Here is a 25,979-nt window from a genome sequence, read left to right on the forward strand (position 1 = left end):
GTATGAATTGAGCAGAATGGAGATGTGTAAGTGATTCCTTAATATTTCCCATTCAGTTTATAGTTACTCCTGTGTTTGCCCGCTTCCCCACCTTCCCCAGCAAAATCTGCAGCAAAAAAGCAGCTTTTGGCGACATGGGACTTTAAGATGAATGTGGTAATAATAATACTGGGGTCTAATATACATATGTGCATACAACCTACATAGGGGCCCAGTAGATAAGCGCCCTCTGTTACCCTACAAAGGGACAAAGGTGACCCTGCAGCTGTACGGGGACGCATAAAGTGGTTTTTTTTGCGGGTCCAGAAGTACTTTTTAGTTATACCATTTTGGGGAATATCTATTGCTTAGATCACCTTGTATTGAAAAAAAAACCCGGTGGTTTATGATATATGATTTTCTACTTTTATATATATATTCTAGGGACAGGAGGTGATTTAGAACTTTTATTTATTTCATATTTTTATTATATATTTTTAAAGCTTTTTTTTTTTTTTTTTTTACTATTTTATTCCCCCCCCCCAGGGCTTGAACCTGCGGTCGCTTGATCGCAAGTCCCATAGACGGCAATACAACTGTATTGCCGTCTATGGGCCATTCTGTCTATTAGTATTACGGCTGGTCATAGAGACCAGCCGCAATACTAATACAGCAGTGACAGGCCCGGGAGCCTCATTAGGCTCCCGGCTGTCACCCGAACAGGTCGGCTCCTGCGATATCGCCGCGCAGGAGCCGGCCTGCAACCTCACAGGTACGGGGCCGGTGGGGACCGGCCCCGGGGGAGAAGAGGCCGCTGATACTGACCCGGCATCCGCTGTACTAGAGAGGCGGATGCCGGGGAGGGATAGACGCCGGGGCCTGAGACATCGCTGCCCTGCATGAAGCCAGCGGCGGGGGGACGGAGGAGCGGAATAGCATCACTCCTCCCGCTGCTGGCTTCATGCAGGGCAGGGCAGCGATGTCTCAGGCCCCGGCACCTGTAATGGCGTCTATCACTTTCCAGCTTCCGCCTCTCTATTACAGCGGATGCCGGGCGCCACCTTCGCACTATAAGACGCACCCTTCTTTTCCCCCCAAATTTGGGGGGAAAAAAGTGCGTCTTATAGTCCGAAAAATATGGTAATATCTAAATATTTCTTTACTAAAAAAAATATATTTCGTAAAGGGGTTGTCCAGTTTCAGCAAAAAAATTTTATTATTTCTATAAAGAAATGTTAGGCAATTTTCCAATATACTCTCTGTACAAATTCCAGATGGTTTTCTGGATCTCAGCTTGCTGTTATTCATTCTGCTTGCTTCCAGTAGATAAAAGTCAGTCCATGGTCATGTGATATATCATCCATGGTCATGTGATATACAGTCCATGATCATGTGATGTACACACAGGTGCTGTTCGTTAGCTCGTTATAGTCGCAGCTCAGTAATCAGACATCTGCCTGCTAATGAGCTGTGCACCTGTGTATCCATGACATGACTATGGACTGTACATCACATGACCATGGAATGTAAATCACATGACCATGGAATGTAAATCACATGACCATGGACTGTACATCACATGACCATGGACTGTACATCACATGATCATGGACATATTTATATATATATATATATATATATATATATATATATATATATATTTGTCAATAGACTTGCATGCATTATATAATACACATGCCATGTTATAACATATTACCATGTTACAAATATTGCAGATATACTGTATGAACATTACATAACACTTATGATACTTGATGCGTGATACAAGCTTTACATTGTCTGCTCATAGTGCAATCCATAGGGAGGCCTCCATTAAATAATAGCTATAATTACACATAAATACTAAACCAGTGCCCCCAACTTGTGGCTTTCCAGCTGTTGTAGAACTAACACTCTCAGCATGCCCTCCCTGCCTGTAGAGGATAAATCAATTAATTTATCTAACAAATTAGGTAAATTTAGGGAATACCACTACAAGAACAATACTCTCCAAAGGAGAGAATCATTATATAAGTGCTGAAGAAACTTCCTCTTAGATTACCATTAATTCCACCGAAGTGACATTTCCACTACCAGGGTCTCCACCAGGCTTTGCTGCAGTTTGGGGGACTTTGCTTGCTGGGGGTCTGGCAGAGGGTGGATACAGGAGATGATACAGCTCTGTATGTCACAGAGTAAGTCCTAGAGAGGTTCTGCAGCAGCTGGATTTGGAAGAAAGACATACATGTCAGTGACAGTGTCCATCACCTGCTGCAATCTGCTGTCAGTAAGATACATATGAGGGATGTGAGGAGGTGGGACAAGACACTTACTTCTCTCCTTCATGTGGCTGTCAGTGATGTCCAGTGATGTGTAGTTAGGGAGGCAGGCAGCCTGCTCCATATACCTCACTCCCTGCATATTAATGTGTGAGGATCAGGACAAGTACAGGTTCCCACACTCAGCAACAGGGACAATGGACGGGTGTCCATCTGGTGCCTCTAATACAGAAGATAATAGCTGGGGGCGAGCTGTGAGCCGGAGAGTGGGAAAGACCTGCAACAAGATGGACTCAGAAGTCAACTCATGACATATTGCACTGACCACTGATACTTTCACTATAGATTTTTTTTGTCTAAGAAATATTATCTATCTCCTACCTATCTATCTATCTATCTATCTATCTATCTATCTATCTATCTATCTATCTATCTATCTATCTATTTATCTACGGTATCTATCTCATCTATCTGCCTATCTATCAATCTATCTATCTGCGTATGTATTTATCTATTAACCAGATTATGTCTAGTGTTCCATTATTGGAACAGAAAAATATATAACCTCCGGCATAAATGGGTTAAGGATACAAACAATTCAGACAGCACATCCCAACAGGTGCAAGCTACTATGGCAATATTACAAATGCAGAAAATGCAGCAGCACTCTTCACACAGCACAAAGACATGCTAAAATAGAGATCAATTGGCATTACTGATAGTTTATTTACACATATATTTGTAGATATATTTAATGAAATATGTAGCATAAAGAACCTTTAATTTTTATTTGTGCTATCTATCTATCTATCTATCTATCTATCTATCTATCTATCTATCATCTATCTATCTATCTATCTATCTATCTATCTATCTCTATCTATGTCATATAACATCCAACTTTCTTTCTTTCATGCACATGGCTGTCTTCAGAACTTTCTGGTTTGTTGTAATGGATCTGAACAAGACCTGCTCTAAAAATATCAGAATGTAACAGACAATTTTTTGTTTTGTTTTTTAATGTAGATTGTCAGCCCCAATAGGGATTACAATGTGCATTTTTTTTCCTATCAGTATGTCTTTGTAGAATGGGAGGAAATCCACGCAAAAACGGGGAGAACATACAAACTCCTTGCAGATGTTGTTCCTGGCAGGATTTCGAACTCCAGGACTCCAGTGCTGCAAGGCTGCAGTGCTAACCACTGAGCCATCGTTTTGCCCCATAACAGATGATTTTAAAGCACTTAGACTGCAGACCCGACCATGTGTACGAAGCCTTACTATGTATCCATCTACAAAACATGAAAAGAAAACCATTGATTTATGAGCTGATATTATCATGTAATTAGAAAGTCCCATATAAAGATGTGATATCTGATGTCCTCATGTGCTGGATATTAGAGTCCTCATATTGGTGTCTGGGGACAGAGGATGTGGAGGTGTGATAAGAGACATCTGACATTACAGGGATATCTCATTATGTTCAACATCAAAAGAGAGATATACGGGGCAATGTGGAGATAGAGATATGATACAAGTATTCATTTTGGTTGCCACGGATAACACTTGCATGTGTTTAAGCAGGAGATCTTTTGTCTTCCAATCCATCACAATTGTCAGGACTGCTGCTTACTGTCAATGAATGGAAACATTGGGGCCAATTTGTTCGCTAGTTTTAATTCATTTTTTCATTGGCACAAGATGTGCCAGAATTATTAAATTCCTCAGGTCACTTATGGCTTTAAATACCATTTAAGTCTGAGGCCCCACGTTGCAAAAATGCAGCTTTTTTTTTTTGTTGCAGATTTTGCTGCATTTTTTTGAGCCAAAGCCAAGAATGGTTACAAAAGGAATGGGAAATATATAGGAAGCTTCCTATACTTCTACCTTCTGCTCAATTCACTCCTGGCTTTAGCTCAAAAAACAGCAGCAAAATCTGCAACAAAAAAAGCTGCGTTTCTGCAACGTGGGGCCTCAGCCTAAGGGCATATCCAGACCTTCCCCTAGCACAAATTTTTTTAAAAAACTTTTTTATTCATATTAAATTTTCACCAAACAGCCATGTTACTGTTTTATGTTTATTGGCCCTCTAAAAAAAAGCAAAAAAGGGGGGTCATATACTGTTTGAGGGGTTATATACTACATACAGTGTTGGCCAAAAGTATTGGCACCCCTGAAATTTTGTCAGATAATACTCATTTTCTTCCAGAAAATGATTGCAATCACAAATTCTTTGGTATTATTATCTTCATTTAATTTGTCTTCAATGGAAAACCACAAAAAGAATAGTCAAAAAACCAAATTGGATATAATTCAACACCAAACATAAAAAAAGGGAGTGGACAAAAGTTTGTTTGAAAAATCATGTGATGTTTCTCTAATTTGTGTAATTAACAGCACCTGTTATTTACCTGAGGCACCTAACAGGTGGTGGCAATAACTAAATCACACTTGCAGCCAGTTGAAATGGATTAAAGTTGACTCAACCTCTGTCCTGTGTCCTTGTGTGTACCACATTGAGTATGGAGAAAAGAAATAAGACCAACGAACTGTCTGAGGACTTGAGAAGCAAAATTTTGAGGAAGCATGAGCAATCTCAAGGCTACAAGTCCATCTCCAAAGACCTGAATGTTCCTGTGTCTACCGTGTGCAGTGTCATCAAGAAGTTTAAAGCCCATGGCACTGTGGCTAACCTCCCTAGATGTGGACGGAAAAGAAAAATTAATAAGAGATTTCAACGCAAGATTGTGCAGATGGTGGATAAAGAACCTCGACTAACATCCAAACAAGTTCAAGCTGCCCTGCAGTCCGAGGGTACAACAGTGTCAACCCGTACTATCCATCAGCGTCTGAATGAAAAGGGACTGTATGGTAGGATACCCAGGAAGACCCCACTTCTTACCCAGAGACATAAAAAAGCTAGGCTGGAGTTTGCCAAAACTTACCTGAGAAAGCCAAAAACGTTTTGGAAGAATGTTCTCTGGTCAGATGAGACAAAAGTAGAGCTTTTTGGGAAAAGGCATCAACATAGAGTTTACAGGAAAAAAAAGAGGCCTTCAAAGAAAAGAACACGGTCCCTACAGTCAAACATGGCGGAGGTTCCCTGATGTTTTGGGGTTGCTTTGCTGCCTCTGGCACTGGACTGCTTGACCGTGTGCATGGCATTATGAAGTCTGAAGACTACCAACACATTTTGCAGCATAATGTAGGGCCCAGTGTGAGAAAGCTGGGTCTCCCTCAGAGGTCATGGGTCTTCCAGCAGGACAATGACCCAAAACACACTTCAATAAGCACTAGAAAATGGTTTGAAAGAAAGCACTGGAGACTTCTAAAGTGGCCAGCAATGAGTCCAGACCTGAATCCCATAGAACACCTGTGGAGAGATCTCTTGATGGCAGTTTGGAGAAGGCCCCCTTCACATCTCAGGGGGGACCTGGAGCAGTTTGCCAAAGAAGACTGGTCTAAAATTCCACCAGAGCATTGTAAGAAACTCATTGATGGTTACTGGAAGCGGTTGTTCGCAGTTATTTTGTCTAAAGGTTGTGCTACCAAGTACTAGGCTGAGGGTGCCAATACTTTTGTCCGGCCCATTTTTTGAGTTTTGTGTAAAATGATCAATGATTTGACTTTTTTCATTCTCTTTTGTGTTTTTTCATTGCAAGCAAAATAAATAAAGATATTAATACCAAAGAGTTTGTGATTGCAATCATTTTCTGGAAGAAAAGGAGTATTATCTGACAGAATTGACAGGGGGGGGGGGGCAATACTTTTGGCCAACACTGTAGGCGCCATATACTATGTGAGGGCAAGAAAGGGGTCATATACTTTGTGGGGGGCAAAAAATATGGGTCCATATTATGTGTTAGGGGCTAGTAACCCACATTTCATGTGACTTCACTCTGTCTTCAGTTTGAAGATCTCCAGTACTCTATAGCTGGGGGGTGTTGCTGGATATAGCTATAGGGCTCCTAGCGTTGCGCTTGTGCCTAGGCCCTAAACTAGAGGGCCTCATAGGCCCCCTCACTACACTACTGTCTCCAGGTGTAAGGAATTAGAATACTTACCTCTCTTTCCTGCAAAGTGTTGATGTGTCACCCGGCTGTGCACCTCTTTTAATGTCTTTCCAGCCATGCTGTCTCCCACTCTGTGTATCACTTGCGGTACCATAGTGTAAGTGATAGAGTACAGGGAGGATAATAGAAGATGTGCACAGCCAGGCAATGCACCAGCAGGAAAAGGAGGTAAGTATTCTATTCACCTGAATTGTGTGGCCTAGATTGTAAGTCATGTAATTTAACGTTGGGTGAGGTGAGGAGAACTATTACCTATCGGGGTCACCAATATCTATAAGAGGGGACAAAATAGGACACTACTAACTATGGGGACAGTTACTTGTAGGGGTGATAATTAGAACACTATTACCTAGATGTATTATCAGTATGTTTAACATCAGCCTTATGGTTGCCTTCACAGGCTATAAACGGAAATATGTCTGAATGGTACAGCTACATTTATACAACAGCCCTTTGACAGGGGTGAGCTAACCTCTCTGCTGCCTGAGTTTAACTGTAGAATGGCGCCACCCCACCACATGATATATACAGTAACCCCCTTTTTCTGGCCCACCATACAGTATATGACCTCCTTTTTCTTACCCCTACACAGTACATAACCCACTTTTTCTGGCTCCCCTGCACAGTATATGACCACCTGGCCCCTCAAATGGTATATGACCCCCTTTTTCTGGACCCTCAAACCGTATATATAACCCCCTTTTTCTGGCTCCCCACATGGAATATAATCCCCTTTTTCTGGCCCACCCCACAGTATATGCCTCCTTTTCTATGATCCCCACACAGTTTATGATTATTATTATTATGATTGTATAATTCTGTCACTTGTAAAATTCTATCCAACCGGCAAGCAATATGTTATAGAGATAATGAAAGCTTGCAGGAGATTATTCAGTTTCACTTGTAATATTTTCTATGATTAAGTAGGTGGCACTAGTCATTCATTACCAGCCTGCATTGTATGGTTATACATACAGACATAGCTGTCAATCACTTAGTAGCACCGCCCACTGGACTCCTAAGCATAGCATGGGAAGAGATTTAGAGCAATAAATGACAAGATGTACTGAACATCTAACCTCACAACTATCTGTAGCTCTACTTTCAGATATGACTGCATTACCAATGTTACTGGTTCCCCTTAATGGCAACCTTTCATGGCTTGTGACTCTTGATCCTCCCCAGATCAAGCAGCTTTATCACTAAACCATTGCTAAATAATCATAAAAATGTTTTATAACAATGAAACAAACAAAGGATAATATTCAGTAAATTTTTTTATTGTTTGGAATCCACAAGCACTTTCACGAACAGAATAATATCTGAATTATCAGACAATACATAATAATCTGCAAATATTGCATAACAGGTATAAATGTGTCAGTTTTACACAACATACAGTATATAATATATATGGTATTTCCAAGATTCATGCAAAAGTTGCATACTACAATAAATGTATAGTATTGGTTGCAAATATTGCACACCATGCTATACAAATAGCTGAGATCAGTCTTGTACTAGTTAATATACATAGTATATATACTGCAAATATTGCAGACAGCAAATAAAATATGAAACAAAATACTCATACCAATGTAATGTACATGGAAACTGTGCATATAAATGTGATACAACTGAGATCAATATCTAACAATACTAATCATCCTATATACAATATATCATCTGATATACATAGTATGTAAATATTACAACACACTATTACTCATTATAAAACTAGTATACAATGAATATGCCATTAATATACAGAAGTCTGTAGTTATTACATTACTGAATGATACATAGTATCTACTTTATATATCAGGCCGGAGGTCTCACCTCCATTATTCTGCAATGCTTTGCACTGGAGGGCTGATATACACATACAATACTTCACTCTGTATAGAGCCAGTACACACTACATATAATCTGATACATTGTATCACTGGGAATATTCATACAATGTGTCCATATAGGACTAGAACGGTTTCTTCATAGAAGACAACTACTTTTCTATTGATATAGAACAAGTCCATATAGGAGCTGCAGCTGGCAGCAGATAATATGATGGACTAGTAAATCACATAGTCATTGCTCCATGTTCACACTGAACCTCCTCTTCTATAACATGAGGAGATATCAGTGACCGGCAGAATACGTCCCATCTCCAGCTCTCAGGTATACTGGGGCTATAGCCCAGACTTCTCAGTCCACACTGCACATAAGAGGGTCCAGGCACTACCAGGGTCTCCACAAGACTTTGCTGCTGTCTGGGGGGCTGTGCTTGTTGGGTGTCTGACAGATGGGGGATACAGGAGGAGATACAGCTCCATATGTCACAGAGTGAGCCCCAGAGAGGTTCTGCAGCAGCTGCAGCTGCAGCTCAGTGTGTTTGTGCTGGGACAGGAAGGTAATGGAGTCCTGGACACAGGTGGAGTAGCCTTCTCTCTGGGCCTGGCTGGAGGCTGTGACATCTAGAAGAGGAAAGACATACATGTCAGTGACAGCGTCCATCACCTGCTGCAATCTGCTGTCAGTAAGATACATATGAGGGGTGTGAGGAGCTGGGACAAGACACTTACTTCTCTCCATCATGTGGCGCTGCAGGAAGGTGACGGTCATCTCCAGGATATCGGCTTTCTCAGGTTTGGAGGGGAGCTGATGTCTGTGAAACTCCTTCTCCAGTAAGATCCGCAGCTGCTCAATGCTGCTGTTAATCCGATCTCTCCTCATCTTCTCTATCACCGGCTTCCTCAGCTGCACAACAAGACATGGCGGTTGGTTAGTTACATGAGGCGACTGTACATTTATAGTGGTGAGAAGCATTAGATGCTAGGAAGAATAGATGTTGTAGTTTAGCACTTACTTTTCTGGGCTGCCGGCTGAGGGGATCGGTAGCAGAGCTGTGGATGAGGCTGTCGCTGTAAGGAGCCATCAGTCAGTGGGTGTGCGGCAGAGTCCTCTCTGTAGATGGGCTGTCAGTGATGTGCAGCCAGGGAGGCAGGCAGCCCCCTCTATATACCCCTCTCCCTGCATAATAATGTGTGAGGATCAGAGCGAGCACAGGTTCCCACACTCAGCCACCAATCCCACAGCAGCGGGGACAATGGACGTGTGTCCATCTGGTCCCTCCAATACAGGAGATAATAGAGATTGCTGGGGGCGAGCTGTGAGCCCGAGTGTGGGAAAGAGCTGCAACAAGATGGACCCTGAAGTCATGACATATTGCACTGACCACTGATGCTTTCACTATAAATCTTTGTCTAAAAATCTATCTATCACTCAATCAATCTATTTAATAAAAAAAGCAGCACAGTACAAAAGTTCCATGGGCAGGTGCAAGTCCACAGTCCATAGCCAGATAGCCAAAAAAAACAAAACAAATAGGCAGTCCTCCAATGGCAGTGAACGGAGGACTTTATTTAGCCAGCTTGAAGATGGTTGGTTATGACAAGTATGTTGGGAGTAGTAGTTTCACAGCTGGGGAAACACAAATCGGAGGCTGCTGAGCTGAGATGCATATTGCTAATTGAGAATCATTGATTTATTAGTTGATATTATCATGTAATTAGAAAGCCCCATATACTGATGTGATATCTGATGCCCTCATGTGCTAGATAGTGAGACCTCAAACTGCTGTCTGGGGACAGAGGATGTGGAGGTGTGATAAGAAGCTTCTGACATCTCAGAGACATCTCATTACCATCAAGGAGGGAAACAAACTGGAATTCCAGATAATGGAAAGACAGTGATTATTATTCTATGCACACCAAGTCAGTAATGTAACAACATTGTTCGAATATTCATATTCAACGTTTTTATGTCTGTTTATATGCAGAAGCTTCAAGAATGACCTAGACTAGATATATTAGAGAACATCCATTACTGTGATAAGTATTACATCTGTCTGATTTTTCAGACCTTGATTGGAAACGAGAATATTTTCATTCACTTATAGCAAAAAGAGATCTAGGAAATATAAATATAATATAAAGTACTATCTTGTCTTCATACCACAAAAAACTGAATTTACATAAAACATAAATCCCATTGAAAGCCATGAGCACAAGTCTTCTGCCAGTGTAAATTTTTGTAACACCTTCCCATACATATTATATTAGCAACAAACAATTCTGCTAAAAAATGTCCTATGTAGAGCTTTACATCTCCATGGAGGCAGCTTATAAACAAATCTTATATAGTCCAAGCCTGCAGTCATCCTGTCATCTATTTGATACCTTTATACTGGCTTGGATTCAGTGGCCAGATGTCCCAGGGGGTGGGCTGACATATATCACTCATTTGGCCAGTCTGAGGGGACAGCTTCCAGACCACACAGCAGAAGAATGGAGACACACTTCAGAGACACCTGCATGGTTTGGTGTTAGGCAGTTTTAGATAACGCAATATAGTGACAATGGGTTTTCTCAGTCCCTTATGACAGAGCACCATATTTACAGTGGTGCAGGGGATGCAAAGTTTTCCTCCTAAAACCTGTGTCACTTACAGGAGGGTCTGGTGAGTTCTGATTCCATGAAGCTGGGGTTCCTAATGTGCCTCTCCCCCTCAAGTTGACTGAGCCATGAGTGCTCAAGCGTGGTAGTGGACCCTTAAGTAACATGCCCCTTCTCCCGATGGTATCCCAACATCAGTGGGTGGAAGATGCAACTATGTTCTACCTAGCAGTGGCATAACTAGGAATGGCGGGGCCCCGTGGCAAACTTTTGACATGGCCCCCCTGACCGACACCGACGCCAAAGACCTCGACCGACCCCCTCCCACGCATTCCTGCGCACTCTATTATGCCCCATAGTGGCCCCTGCGCACAGTATTATGTCCCTCAGTGGCCCCTGCACACAGTATTATCCCCCATGGTGGCCCCTCCACACAGTATTATCCCCCATAGGGGCCCCATAGTGGCCCCTGCACACATATTATGTCCCTCAGTGGCCCCTACACACAGTATTATCCCCCATAGTGGCCCCTATACACAGTATTATCCCCCATAGTGGCCCCTCCACACAGTATTATCCCCCATAGTGGCCCCTGCACACAGTATTATCCCCCATAGTGGCCCCTGCACACAGTATTATGTCCCACTGTGGACACCCATAAACAATTATTACACTCTGGGGTCTTTTCAGACCCCAGAGTATAATAATCGGAGACCCAGGGGGAGAAAAACATAAAAAAAACTCTGTTGCTCACCTATCTCCCAACTCCTACGCTGTCAGCCTCCGAAGTAGTCCATCTTCAATGACGTCAGACGTCACATGACCCAGGACGCAGGCCGGTGTCATGAGACGTCAGACGACTAGGCTGAAGCCTGCCCGGATCGTGGAGAGGTAAGTAACAGTGTTTTCTATGTTTCTTACCTCTCCTGGGCCGCCGATCATTATACTCGGGGGTCCGAAAAGATCCGCTAGTATAATGATAGCAGCGGTAGCGGCTGTCACCGGGCCTCTAATATCGTGGGCCCTGTGGCAGCTGTCTCTGCTGCTACGGCGGTAGTTACGCCACTGATTCCTAGCCAATCCTTAGTCCAGTCTCTAGATACTTCCCAAAGTAACGACAATGAAAGGACCTGAGCAGCCCAAGTGATATGGACCAATTAACATATTACAAAGCGCAAGTCATACCTCAACACAATACAATATGCAATACAACTTGAGTAACAATGGGTTGACCAGTGATGGCGAACCTTTTAGAGACTGAGTGCCCAAACTGCAATCCAAAACCCACTAAATAATCACAAAGTGTCAACACAGTAGTTTAACCGTAATACTGTACGGATCCACAATTACAGACCCGCAAAATACGGTCGTATGAATGGGGCTTTACAGAACTTTCAATTATACAAACAACTTTGTTCTGCATTTGGTATAATTTTGAACAATTAATGTTCACTCTTTACATCGTACAGGTCTGTTTTATATGACCGCGCAATGTTATTATGACCTTTAATAATATCACATGTCTGCTATAAAACAGATACCGTGTGATAGAAATAGTAAAGGGTCTCCACTCAGTCCAATCTTCTCCACAGTGACCCCCACACAGTACAATCTGCTCCACAGTAGCCCCCACACATTACAATCTGCTCCACAGTGACCCCACACACAGTACAATCTGCTTCACAGTAGCCCCCACACAGTACAATCTGCTCCACAGTGACCCCCACACAGTACAATCTGCTCCACAGTAGCCCCCACACAGTACAATCTGCTGCACAGTGACCGCACACAGTACAATCTGCTCCACAGTGATCCCCACACAGTCCAATCTGCTTCACAGTGGCCCCCACACAGTACAATCTGCTCCACAGTGACCCCCACACAGTACAATCTGCTCCACAGTAGCCCCCACACAGTACAATCTGCTGCACAGTGACCGCACACAGTACAATCTGCTCCACAGTGATCCCCACACAGTCCAATCTGCTTCACAGTGGCCCCCACACAGAACAATCTGCTCCACAGTGGCCACCACACAGTATCATCTATTCCACAGATAGGTTCCCACAGAGAGGGCTCTGAGTGCCACCTCTGGCACCCATGCCATATGTTTACCATCATGGGGCTAGTCTAAGCCAATCTATGCCCAGGCCTCACCACAGGTGCAGTGTGAACAGTAGCTGAGAGCTTCCCCTGCCTTTTGCTGCAACTGTTATGTGGACTAAGGGCAAAGTGTGTTTGTACCATCTTACATACTGATATCACTACATCATGCCTGCTACTCCAGGCCACAGAGATCAGAGTGGACCTTAGAGGAACAGGTGATACTATTTTGCATTATGTTTAGAAGCCACAAACAAGTATGCATTATACTGTTTTGGGGCCACAATGGGACAGTATACTGTGTGGAATCACAAAGGCCCTTATACTGTTATGGGTGCCAGAAGAAAGGGAAAGAATACTGTGTGGGGACCACAGTATACTATAAAGAGTCCACAAGGGGGACATTATACTATGTAGTATACTATATACATGGTATATTATACCATATACAAATTGGCCCCGATAACTGCTTCCAGTGTCTAGGAGCAGTAGGTGCAATGTGGTGATTTCACAATATGCCTCCTGCTCTCTGAAGCCTCCGGGAGCAGAGATAGGAGACAACAGCAGGGAAATGGGGCAAGGTGCATATTAGGTTCTTTTTTGTTCCATTATACTTTGGATACCTTGAGGGGACTTTATATACTGTGAGGACACCTGGTGGGGGATTGTATACTATGGGGGCAACTGGATGGGGACGATTACACTGTGTGGGCCTGCTGAGGAGCATATTATATTGTGTGTGGCTGCTGGGGAGTATATTATACTGTGTGGGACACTGTGGAGCATTATACTGAGGGGAAGGCATAGTGGGAGTCTATTATACTGTGTGAGGCCACTATACAGAATTATACCATGCTTGGGTGGGCCCTGGGGAGCATATTATACTGTGTGGGGTCACTGAGGAGACTTATATTGTGGTGGTTTGGGCTCTAGAGACCATTTTATACTGTGTGGGGCCACTGTGGAGTGTAAATAACAAGTAGGGTCATTGTTAGGAGATCAGGGGAACATTTTATTTAATGTGGAGGGCACTGTGGAGCATTATATACAATGTAAAGCATTATAGTGTGGGGAAGGGGGGGGCAACATTCCTAATGGCAGCCCTATGTGCTATGCATGCATCACAACTCTGCCACTAAAATCAAATGAGTTGGGTAGTCCATGGTGGTGTCATTCCTTATACAATGTTGTGCATGAACCAGCCATTTAGCTATTAGGGTGTGCATAGTAGTATAAAGAATATTGATATTGTGAAAATACTCAGTAACACCAGATAGAAAGCGCGTGTGCCAGCAGTGGTGTAAGTTGCTGGGGCCCCCTGGAGGGAACAAGGGAAAGTGGAGGTGGCCTTGAGCAGGAGTGGGCATCGGTAAGTAAGGCTTCAGGCATGCAGCAAGAGTATTTGTTCAGCAAACCCCAACAAATGCTGCTAATCATTATACATTGGAGCCTCTTTAGACCTCAGAGTATAATGATCGGAGATTCAGTAGAGGTGAGTGAACATAAAATCCAATGTTACTCATCTCTCATGCATGACTCTAGGCAGTCTTCAGCCTCTGTAGGGGACATCACAAACATCACATAAGTCAGGCCAGCATATGTGGTTGCAACGCATAAAGATACCACCGTAACCCATTGGGGATGTCATTGAAGAGGGTCGCAGCAGAGCCCAGGTGAGTTAAGTACCACTGATTTTTATGTTGGTCACTTTCCCATGGCTTCTTATTATTATACTCTGGGTTCTGAAAAGACCCCAGAGTATACTAATAGTTCATGGGTAGTGCATCCCAAACATTTCAGTTCTGCTGAACCCGATGGGGCCACAATGGGACATAATACTTCTGGAGGGGCCACTGTGAGACATTATACTGTATGAAGGCTGCTATGGTACATTATATTTTGTTCAGGGGCCACTATGGCACATTATATTGTGTGCAGGGGCTGCAATGGGACATAAGACTGTATGGAGGGTTTGCTGTGGAACATTAGTCAAAAGTTTGGGGACTATGGAGCCCAGTCTTTGGTCTTTGCTGCATACGCCCCTATGTGTAAGATTTCAGTGAAGGAGCTGTGGTGTAGGCTGCTAGCAGGAAGCTGTTGGATGGGCCTCCAGAATAAGTTTCTCTTTTGGGACCTAGGCCCTTCAGTCCAACACTGGGCATGGGTTTGCCTGTAGTCTTTACCCATGGAGACACATACTGCACAGTAGATGAACCTAAGAAATGTAGACATGAATTAGTAGCATATTTTAAAATATTTTCCTCTTGTATGTAATAGGCATTGGAAAAATGGAAGTGCTGGTAATCTTCTTATGTTATTCTCTCATTACAACCATTGGTTATTTTCCTCAGCCATAGCACATGACCGCAGTGTGACTCCAGAATCATATACTGTATCCTCTTCCCTGTGGACCAGAAGCCACTTTCTCTAGGCATGTCTATTAGATTTACATTGAGAACCTAACTGACATGTATGAAGTGGCTTCAGTCCCCAGAGAAGTTGTTATATGGTTCCTGCGGTCACAATGGGGTCACAGTACTGCTGAGGAATGTAACCAATGGTAATAATAAGGGAAGGAAGTCCTCGATCAGAATATTACCGCCATCTCACTGATGTCCATTGCAAACAGGGGAAAATATATAAATGTCCCTTGAAATGCAACTTTAAGCTTCTTTCTTATTTTAGAAGCAAATATAAATGGTTGCAAACATGTTCATACCCTTTAAACAGAAGCTGTCATGGGTAAAACACCATCAAATCTCCAGGCAGATAGTTACAGAGCTATGATTTGTGAGAAAACATTCAGTATAACTTATATTGTATGTATTTAGACACTACCTTTACTATGTCTATGAGTCCCTTGTGCGGCACTACAGCTTTCGTTTACAGATAGAGCTGCCAATCACTTAGTAGCACCGCCCACTGGACTCCTAAACACTGAATGAGCAGAGGTTTATAGTAATATGTTACAAGTTACACCCATATATTTTCCCCCAAAACTATATGTCAATCTGCTCAGCCCTATAACTTTCTGCCTGCAGATTGGACAGCATTATTAAACAAAACCTTTCATGGCTTTTGACTCTTGACCCTCCCCAGATCAAGCAACTTTATTGCTGCTGGTCTGAACCATTGCTAAATAAGCATAAAAATGTTTTAAAACAAGAAAATAAACAATGGATAATATTCGATGAAAAATTTTATTGTTAGGAAATCACAACCAGCGACCAGATCTGATATTTAGAAAAATAATCTCTGAATTATCAGTAACTACATAGTAATCTGCAAATATTGCATAACAGATAAAAATGTGTCACTTTTATATAACACAACACAATATATATAATATATATAACATTTATAATATATATAACATTGTGACAATTCATGCAAGTGTTGCATACTGTAATAAATAACTATATAGTACTGGCTGCAAATATTGCACACCATGCTATATAAGTAACTGAGCTCATTCTTCTACTATTTAATATACATAGTACATAAGACTACTGCAAATATTGCAGACACCAAATAAAACAAACAAGAAAGTACTAATACCAATGTAATGTACATGACAATTGTGCAGTCATATATATAATGTGAAACAAATAATGTCAACATCTGACAATACTAATTATTCTATATCCAGTATATATCATCTGATATACATAGTATATATAGTATACATAGTAAACACTTGCTATAGATCTACTATATACTGAATATGCACAATACTATATAGAATTCTGTAGTATTCACAATACTGAATGATACATAGTACATATAGTATACATAATAAATATTACAAAACACTCACTATAAAACTAGTATACAATGAATATGCCATTAATATACAGAAATCTGTACTATTTACAGTACTGAATGATACATGGTATCTACTTTATATATCAGGCCGGAGGTCTCACCTCCATTATTCTGCAATGCTTTGCACTGGAGGGCTGATATACACATACAATACTTCACTCTGTATAGAGCCAGTACACACTACATATAATCTGATACATTGTATCACTGGGAATATTCATACAATGTGTCCATATAGGACTAGAACGGTTTCTTCATAGAAGACAAGTACTCATCTATCATTATAGAACAAGTCCATAGAGGAGCTGCAGCTGACAGCAGATAATATGATGGACTAGTAAATCACATAGTAATTTCTCCATGTTCACACTGAACCTCCTCTTCTATCACATGAGAAGATATCAGTGACCGGCAGAATACGTCCCATCTCCAGCTCTCAGCTATACTGGGGTTACCCAGCCCAGAGAACTCAGTCCACACTGCACATATTTTGGGTCCAGTCACTACCAGGGTCTCCACAAGACTTTTCTGCAGTCTGGGGGGCTTTGCTTGCTGGGGGTCTTGCAGATGGGGGATACAGGAGGTGATACAGCTTCATATGTCACAGAGTGAGCCCCAGGGAGGTTCTGCAGCAGCTGCATCTGAAGCTCGCTCTGTTTGTGCTGGGATAGGAAAGTAATGGAGTCCTGGACACAGGTGGAGTAGCCTTCTCTCTGGGCCTGGCTGGAGGCTGTGACATCTAGAAGAGGAAAGACATACATGTCAGTGACAGCGTCCATCACCTGCTGCAATCTGCTGTCAGTAAGATACATATGAGGGGTGTGAGGAGCTGGGACAAGACACTTACTTCTCTCCATCATGTGGTGCTGCAGGAAGGTGACGGTCATCTCCAGGATATCGGCTTTCTCAGGTTTGGAGGGGAGCTGGTGTCTGTGAAACTCCTTCTCCAGTAAGATCCGCAGCTGCTCAATGCTGCTGTTAATCCGATCTCTCCTCATCTTCTCTATCACCGGCTTCCTCAGCTGCACAACAAGACATGGCGGTTGGTTAGTTACATGAGGCGGCTGTACATTTATAGTGGTGAGAAGCATTAGATGCTATGAAGAATAGATGTTGTAGTTTACCACTTACTTTTCTGGGCTGCCGAGTGAGGGGATCGGTAGCAGAGCTGTGGATGAGGCTGTCGCTGTAAGGAGCCATCAGTCAGTGGGTGTGCGGCAGAGTCCTCTCTGTAGATGGGCTGTCAGTGATGTGCAGCCAGGGAGGCAGGCAGCCCCCTCTATATACCCCTCTCCCTGCATAATAATGTGTGAGGATCAGAGCGAGCACAGGTTCCCACACTCAGCCACCAATCCCACAGCAGCGGGGACAATGGACGTGTGTCCATCTGGTCCCTCCAATACAGGAGATAATAGAGATTGCTGGGGGCGAGCTGTGAGCCCGAGTGTGGGAAAGAGCTGCAACAAGATGGACCCTGAAGTCATGACATATTGCACTGACCACTGATGCTTTCACTATAGATCCATTGTTATCTGTGACATGGGCAGTGAAATGTCCTGATGGTCATTAACTGTGTAATATGGAATAGATGAGAATCCCAGGAGAAGTGGTAAAAATATAACAATATTATCTCGAAACCTGACTCATACATCTGAATAATCTCTATAATCTCCATAATATCTAATAGTAATAATATACAACACTGGTAATTTCCCACCTACATGTATGGAAAAATATTTCAATAATCTATAACATTTTAATAATCTAGCAAATATGCCATAGTTCAGTTTTGCAGGAAATTCCATTATAATACATACTCTCTGACATCTTAATACACACACTTAAAGGGATTGTCCATGAATTGCAGAAAACTCTGGGGCAGCCGGGGGTAGGTATAAATAACAAAAAACAGCATACTGACCTGTTGCTTCTTTGTATAGTAATGGTCCTCTTTCCTTCATGTGCCAGCCCAGGGCTCACCTGTTTGGAAGCGGGGGCTCACGTGACCATTGAGACCAATCAGTGGCTTTGGTGATCTTCGGTAAGGAACCAGTGGTGTATGTGAAAGACTTGTTTCAGTGACCCCTGTGGCTGCAAATCTCATATGATTTCTGGTCTCAGCGATCATATTGTCTTCTGCGCTTCCAGTCTGACAATCCCTGGCATGGGAACTCAGAGGGCAGCTCTTTTATGTTTTACACCTACCCCAACCTATCTCATCTGCCCCAGCTGGTGCAGAATGTTATCACAATAGACATCTCAACTGCTGCAAAACGTCATAATGTAGCTCACCGACAGCAAAAATGTCAAAATATACATCTCAGCTGCTGCAGAAGATCCTAGCACAAAACACAGCTTCTGTAGAGCCTCATAATGCTCACCTCAGGTGCTGCAGAAAATTCTAGCTAATAGCTAATCTAGAATTCTGAATATTTCCAGAGATGTTATGTGTAAAAACCTATGTATTTAACCAACTACTTTTTTGTACTAAAATGATTTAGCTTAGAACTTTTACTGATTTTCTACTTGAATTACATTTCCCTCCTGTCTGTTCTGATATCTGATGTCCTCATGTGCTGAATATGACAGTTCTTGCTCTGATTTCTGGAGACAGAGGATGTGGAGGTGCGATAAGACACAGCTAACATCTCAGTCAGTCAGTATCAAAGAGAGAAATAAACTGGGCAATGTGGAGGCTGGATACACTAAGTCCTTTATCTCCATCTCATTTGCAATAATAAGGTTCCTCTTGTGCTGCCAATATGGTTCTGACTAGAGATGAGCGAGTACTGAACAGCACGCTCCATAGAAATGAATTGATGCGCCTGGTACTTCCGCTTTGATGGCAGCCGGCCGCTTAACCCCCCGCGTGCCGGCTACGTCCATTCATTTCTATGCTAGTGTGCTGTTCGGATCGGCTGATCCGAACAGTACTCGCTCATCTCTAGTTCTGACCCATGGACTCCACAAGATCTCTGAATCTGTACTGTAGTGTCTGGCCCCATTACATTAAAGGGAATCCGTCAGGGCAATTTGGGACAGTGAGACAACCTTAGATCCTTATGGACTGGGGGTTTGGTGTCCCAAATCACCCTCTTATAAAGCCATCTGTGCCTGCAATAAAAATGAAAGAGCTTCTTACTCACCCTGACGCCATACTCTTCGCATTGACGTAGTTCTTCACTGAAGCCAGAGGAGTACAGCTTGGTTTCAGTCCATATGTCCCATATCTCCCGCACATGCGCAGTGATACCAGGTAGTATGTACTCAGCTTTACTGAAGAACTGCACAAGTACTGGGAGCACCAGAGATGAGTACGATGAGACTCATCAGAGCGATCTCTAATAAGTATAAAGTTTTTGTTTTTTTGGGGTTTTTTAATTTAGCATGGATGGATTTCAAACAGGACTATTTGGGTCACTAATCCCCCCAATCTATTAGGACCGTTGTATGGTTTAGTGTCCCAGTTCGACCTGACAAGTTCTCTTTAAGTTTAGCAATTTGTCTCTATTATGCACATGTGCATGGTCAGCCACATGATTTCAATGAAAATGTGATTCATCAGTCCAAGCCATCTTCTTCCATAGACCCATGATCCACTGTGTCAGGGTCTGGGGTTGCTAGGTGGGGTGGCATAGACACACAAGTCCAGTTTGTTTGGTCCAAAACAAAAGTAGAGTTTTATTTTCACTCCCAAAAAAGGTAGTGCAGGAACAAAGAAAACAATACAAAAATAAATACCTGCCCGGCTAGGCTCTAACTAAACATAGAATAGGATACCTCATCTAGAATAACAGAAATTAAAAAAAAAAACTGTAGAATCATTCAGGACACAGCTCCAAAAATATGACCTCTCTGTCAGCTCTCCAGCCAAGCTCTGCCCCCAGTCTGCTGCTGGAGCTGGCTTCTTAAGCCTCCTTGATGAGGAGACTCTCTGCAGCTGAGTCGCTGCCGAAACATCCCCAAAGTTGTCTGCTGAGAACAAACATTCCTGGAGTTTTCTCATCTCACCCACCTAAGTAGTCTGGGTGAGATGTACACCCCCTCCATTACCTGACCAGCCATCGGCTTACAACTGCTAATCCTCAAGAGCGCACTGTTTGCACTTTTTTAAGTGGATGGGGGCAGTGTCAGATTGAAGTTCCTTGGGCCCACCAAATGAAATGATTCTGGTGGCCCACCCTCCAACAACTTCTAGGAAATAGACCATGGTATCCTTCAAATTTGGATGTCTTCTCTTGTAGTAGAGGTGGGCCATCAGGGAGACCATCTAGTAGTAGTTTGGTGGCCAGTCCATCACTGAACAGGGTGCAGCATGTGCTCTGTAAAAGGACTGTGGTGTGCTGTGTTTTCAGGAAACTATCAAATCATAGACAGCAATAACTATTTTCAGCAATAGACATAGGCAGTGATATGCATGAGACCGGTTCATCAGGTTTTTTTTTCAAATCATTTTTAGTAGGTACAAACCACTACACACCATGAACACAGCTACAATAACTGACTATTTACATGCTTGACAGGTGGCGCAATAATAAAATTGTGTTTATAATGTTATGGTTGATTTATGGATATGTAGGTAGACAGGCCTATCACAATTCCTAATGCAAACCCTTCTTGATGCCTTTTCAGCCTAACATATTTGTCCATGCTCTATCCACATGTTAAAGGACACTACTAGTGACGGCCCATAAAGCTTTGTTTGTGTAATGGCTGCAACCTCTATTACAAAATTGTCTGAACACTGTATAAGCAATGCCGCCCCTCCTACCTCTTGTGTCATCCTCTCTACCTCATAGATTGTAAGCTCTTGTGAGCAGGGCCCTCAGTCCCATTGTGTGAAATGACATTCTTTGTTTTGTATCTGTCTGTATCTGAACCCTACAAATTGTACAGCGCTGCGGAATATGTTGGCGCTATATAAATAAAATTTATTATTATTATTATAGATGGAAGGACAGACAGATAGCTCAATAAATATTTAGATAGATAGATAGATAGATAGATAGATAGATAGATAGATAGATAGATAGATAGCATTTTATAAGGCACCCTTCATTCAAGGTTATTAGATAAGGGGCAGATGACTTGGTTGTCTTGGTTTATATAGGTAGTTATCCTTCCGCATAATAATGTGTGGAGCTCAGGCCTGAGCGCGGTTCTCACACTCTGCATCACACCAGACACATTGCAGGGGCACAATAGCTTTGCTTCAGTCCTATTATCACCCTGTGACACTGCCGGGGAACATCTGGGACTGTTAATGACACCGACCCTGATAACACTAACCAGGCAAGACATGTGTCATACTGTTTTTATATTTCTAGTTTGCTATGAGTGTAAGTTCCTGATTTGCTCTATTTTGGAAAGATTTTTACTTACCTTTTTGATCATTTTTTACTTTTCTTTATTTTTAAGAAAGCTGAGTGAAGAACAATTTGGTCACCACTGAAGCATCCGTATAAGTAATCACTTACCCAGCATTTCCAGAACCCTGAATAGCAAATCTGAATCTTCTCCTTTTATTGTTTATTTACATCATAAATAATATTCAGTTGAAAACCTCTGGCAATGGGTCACATAAGAAAAAGAAACTGAGTAGCCATAGAATAACAATTTTAGGCTGGGGCCCCACGGGACGGAAATGCCGCGATTTGCCCGTGGTGGAAACACAGTAGGAAAAATTGTGGCGTTCTAAAGTAAGGGCAAAGTGGATGGGATTCCAGTGAATCCCAAGCCCACTTTGTGGTAAAAACTGTGGTGCGGACTGGCTGCGATTTCCAAAACCAGCGCGATTTTGGAAATCACAGCATATCGATTATACCTACGGAAATGCCGTCGGTTTCCCCATAGGTATAACTGTCATAGAAAGTCTGCAGAGGAAAACTCTGTGAACTTTCTGTCTAGAGTAGACTGTTGTGGAAAGAACCGTGATGTGTTGCCACTGCAGTTTTTCCTGCAGCACTTTTTTGCTGCGGGATGTCCTGTGGGGCCTTAGCCTTAAAGGGTAGGAGCTCATTGTGACCAGATTTTTAGTTGCTTCTATGGATGTAATATACCAGCTGAGGCAACTTTCCAAAATAGAATTTATTAACAATGTTCTTCCGTTTTGTGTATGCAGCTCATGAAGTCTAATCCTATAGTCATGTGTTATATATTTCTTTTACAATTATTGGTAACCTATAGTCAGTAGAAGTGAGTATGACTGCAGGAGCAGAGTACATCAAGCATCCATGAGGATACATAAGTGTGCATAAGAGTTGTGTATACCAAACAGTACAATAGGAGGTTTATAATAAAGACTTTGTGCAACATTTTTTATTTAGAGCTTTTCATGCATAAGAGCAACTAAAATGCAATGGTGGACATACCCTTTAAGGATTCATCCAGTTGATTCATTGGGACTGTTTTTTCCACATATATGTATTAGGCTATACGTAAACATTGCAGTGATGGTAAGAAGCAGTGTGATATGTGATATGTGTGTCAGGTGTGTTCAGGTAATATATACCCCTAGGAAGAGGTCAAAATATAATCAAAAGCAACATATCAGCTTTGTCAATAGTTTATTAATGATAGCCTTTTATTACTTTTACCATCAATTAGACATCTCCAGTTTAATAAATATACAAATATCATCAAATGTCATAATACATGATAATAAGTGGAAATATTGCATATTATACACGATATAACTGCACATCAAACATTATAATACCTACATATAATGTAACACACAAAATTGTCTGCAAATATTGCAAAACATCCATAACATCTTGTGAATTATCCTCATAAGAGGAATTGCATTGATGCTATATTATAGAACATTACATTTTATTATTACTCTGTAGATAGTTTTTATACTACATGTAATCTGAATGATACATAGTATCTACTTTATATATCAGGTCGGAGGTCTCACCTCCATTATTCTGCAATGCTTTGCGCTGGAGGTCTGATATACACATACAATACTTCACTCTGTATAGAGATGACATTTACCACTATTAATAGTGAACGCTAGGGGGCATTGTACACAGTACATTTATCTACTGAATATAAGAACATGAATTATCCTCAGTAAGAATATACAGTACATGTTACTTTATAGAAGTCTGCAGTATTCACAGTACTGAATGATACATAGTATCTACTTTATATATCAGGCCGGAGGTCTCACCTCCATTATTCTGCAATGCTTTGCACTGGAGGGCTGATATACACATACAATACTTCACTCTGTATAGAGCCAGTACACACTACATATAATCTGATACATTGTATCACTGGGAATATTCATACAATGTGTCCATATAGGACTAGAACGGTTTCTTCATAGAAGACAACTACTCATCTATCAATATAGAACATGTCAATACAGGTACATTGGGGTTACACGACCCAGATCTCTCAGTCCACACTGCACATAAGAGGGTCCAGTCACTACCAGGGTCTCCACAAGGTTTTGCTGCTGTGTTTACTGGGAGTCTGGTAGAAGGGGGATACAGGAGGTGATACAGCTCCATATGTCGCAGAGTGAGCCCCAGAGAGGTTCTGCAGCAGCTGCATCTGAAGCTCGCTCTGTTTGTGCTGGGACAGGAAGGTAATGGAGTCCTGGACACAGGTGGAGTAGCCTTCTCTCTGGGCCTGGCTGGAGGCTGTGACATCTAGAAGAGGAAAGACATACATGTCAGTGACAGCGTCCATCACCTGCTGCAATCTGCTGTCAGTAAGATACATATGAGGGGTGTGAGGAGCTGGGACAAGACACTTACTTCTCTCCATCATGTGGCGCTGCAGGAAGGTGACGGTCATCTCCAGGATATCGGCTTTCTCAGGTTTGGAGGGGAGCTGGTGTCTGTGAAACTCCTTCTCCAGTAAGATCCGCAGCTGCTCAATGCTGCTGTTAATCCGATCTCTCCTCATCTTCTCTATCACCGGCTTCCTCAGCTGCACAACAAGACACAGGAGGTGTTTAGGACATGTCAGTATAGGGACAACTATCCTGTCAGTGTGTGAGGTCACTGTACTATATAGGTTACTATACTACATACAATGACTGACAGTCACAATTATAATTACTGACTATTACATTGTATCATTATTAGTATTAGTACTAATACTACATAACAATACGGGAATTGTGTATATAAGACTAGGAGGAATCATTCAGTCTATACAGATGTCCAGCATTGTAATAGTGGTAGATGTGACATATGGGGGTGACGCTGTCACTAGTGGGGTTCTCTTACCTTTCTGAGCCCACCGGCAGCCTGATGATCTGATGTTCTCATACTGCATGGAGCCATGGTGCAGTGTCAGGGGGTCTGTAGACTTGTGCTGTATGAGGCAGTAGCTGTCTGATGACTTGGGAGCAGCCACCCCTTTATATACCCCCCTACCTACGTAAAATGTGTGGAGAACAGACTGACAAGAGGTTCCCACACTCAGCCACCAATCCCACAGCAGCGGGGACAATGGACGTGTGTCCATCTGGTGCCTCCAATACAGGAGATAATAGAGATTGCTGGGGGCGAGCTGTGAGCCGGAGTGTGGGAAAGACCTGCAACAAGATGCTATCTGCTGTAATGACATATTGCTCAGGGCATGGATGTGTATTTTGTGTATTTTGTGTCAACACCTTTTTATCTGTGCCAAATATTACATTGATAGCAATGGTTTTTGTAAATATATTGAATTGCCCTATTTCTTGTATAGGCACTTTTTGCTATTATAAGGGGGCGGGGGGGGGGGGGTGTTAATAGGGGGCAGTATTTCTTTATGGGTGTATTAAGGTGGTCATTATTGATTTAAGGGGCCATACGGGAGTGTTATTAATTAGGTGGGACACAGAAGACATTATTAATTGAGGGGCACTATTAATTTAAAGGGGTTGCGTCCTTTTAATTTTTAATCAAAGGGATACACAGGGGCATTGTTAATTTAAAGATACATACCGGGGTATTACTCATTTACAAGGGTTTGTATATTATTTATTTTATAATTGTAGGATACAGCATGATGGGGACTTTGTGTAGGTCAATAAGATGTTGGTCAAGTGCCTGGAGAAGTGAGGAGCCACAGATGTCTGTGTTGCATACTTTACAGAGACAAGTCACAGCTGGAAGAAGTAGTCATGGTGGTCCAGATGGAATAGACGGGAAATGTGAATTACAGTCAGAGACGTCACCTATAGTCAGTACATTTTCCTCTACTGTATTTACTTAGATTGTGTGCAGAGCTGTGTAGGGCCAGTATCTATCACT

General features: G+C 42.2%; 3 protein-coding genes across 3 annotated transcripts; all 3 read right to left on the reverse strand.

Annotated features, from left to right (window-relative positions):
* Positions 1-8,501: 8,501 nt before the first annotated feature.
* LOC142209525 (transcription factor HES-5-like) lies at positions 8,502-9,451 on the reverse strand. Its single transcript, XM_075278529.1, has 3 exons — positions 9,198-9,451; positions 8,914-9,088; positions 8,502-8,805 (listed from the first exon to the last, which is right to left on the reverse strand). The coding sequence occupies exons 1-3, from the start codon at positions 9,264-9,266 to the stop codon at positions 8,570-8,572; spliced, it is 480 nt and encodes a 159-aa protein (XP_075134630.1). The 5' UTR covers positions 9,267-9,451; the 3' UTR covers positions 8,502-8,569.
* Positions 9,452-16,708: 7,257 nt separating this feature from the next.
* On the reverse strand, positions 16,709-18,077 carry LOC142209526 (transcription factor HES-5-like). The gene is made up of 3 exons (XM_075278530.1): positions 17,845-18,077; positions 17,561-17,735; positions 16,709-17,452 (listed from the first exon to the last, which is right to left on the reverse strand). Exons 1-3 carry the CDS (start codon positions 17,911-17,913, stop codon positions 17,217-17,219), a joined length of 480 nt encoding a protein of 159 aa, XP_075134631.1. The 5' UTR covers positions 17,914-18,077; the 3' UTR covers positions 16,709-17,216.
* Positions 18,078-24,156: 6,079 nt separating this feature from the next.
* Positions 24,157-25,070, reverse strand: LOC142210647 (transcription factor HES-5-like). The gene is made up of 3 exons (XM_075279949.1): positions 24,966-25,070; positions 24,489-24,663; positions 24,157-24,380 (listed from the first exon to the last, which is right to left on the reverse strand). The coding sequence occupies exons 1-3, from the start codon at positions 25,020-25,022 to the stop codon at positions 24,157-24,159; spliced, it is 456 nt and encodes a 151-aa protein (XP_075136050.1). The 5' UTR covers positions 25,023-25,070.
* Between the last annotated feature and the right edge of the window lie 909 nt (positions 25,071-25,979).

This window comes from Leptodactylus fuscus, chromosome 6 (genome assembly GCF_031893055.1).
Source record: "Leptodactylus fuscus isolate aLepFus1 chromosome 6, aLepFus1.hap2, whole genome shotgun sequence".
Classification (NCBI taxonomy): Eukaryota; Metazoa; Chordata; class Amphibia; order Anura; family Leptodactylidae; genus Leptodactylus; species Leptodactylus fuscus.

Excerpts from the sequence above, each read along its gene's own strand:
- LOC142210647 (XM_075279949.1), bottom strand. The coding sequence starts at position 25,022 with ATGGCTCCATGCAGTATGAGAACATCAGATCATCAGGCTGCCGGTGGG. Across the intron at positions 24,664-24,965 it reads CTGCCGGTGGGCTCAGAAAG|CTGAGGAAGCCGGTGATAGA; the intron begins GTAAGAGAACCC and ends CTTGTTGTGCAG. Across the intron at positions 24,381-24,488 it reads GCGCCACATGATGGAGAGAA|ATGTCACAGCCTCCAGCCAG; the intron begins GTAAGTGTCTTG and ends TTCCTCTTCTAG.
- LOC142209525 (XM_075278529.1), bottom strand. The coding sequence starts at position 9,266 with ATGGCTCCTTACAGCGACAGCCTCATCCACAGCTCTGCTACCGATCCC. Across the intron at positions 9,089-9,197 it reads TCAGCCGGCAGCCCAGAAAA|CTGAGGAAGCCGGTGATAGA; the intron begins GTAAGTGCTAAA and ends CTTGTTGTGCAG. Across the intron at positions 8,806-8,913 it reads GCGCCACATGATGGAGAGAA|ATGTCACAGCCTCCAGCCAG; the intron begins GTAAGTGTCTTG and ends TTCCTCTTCTAG.
- LOC142209526 (XM_075278530.1), bottom strand. The coding sequence starts at position 17,913 with ATGGCTCCTTACAGCGACAGCCTCATCCACAGCTCTGCTACCGATCCC. Across the intron at positions 17,736-17,844 it reads TCACTCGGCAGCCCAGAAAA|CTGAGGAAGCCGGTGATAGA; the intron begins GTAAGTGGTAAA and ends CTTGTTGTGCAG. Across the intron at positions 17,453-17,560 it reads GCACCACATGATGGAGAGAA|ATGTCACAGCCTCCAGCCAG; the intron begins GTAAGTGTCTTG and ends TTCCTCTTCTAG.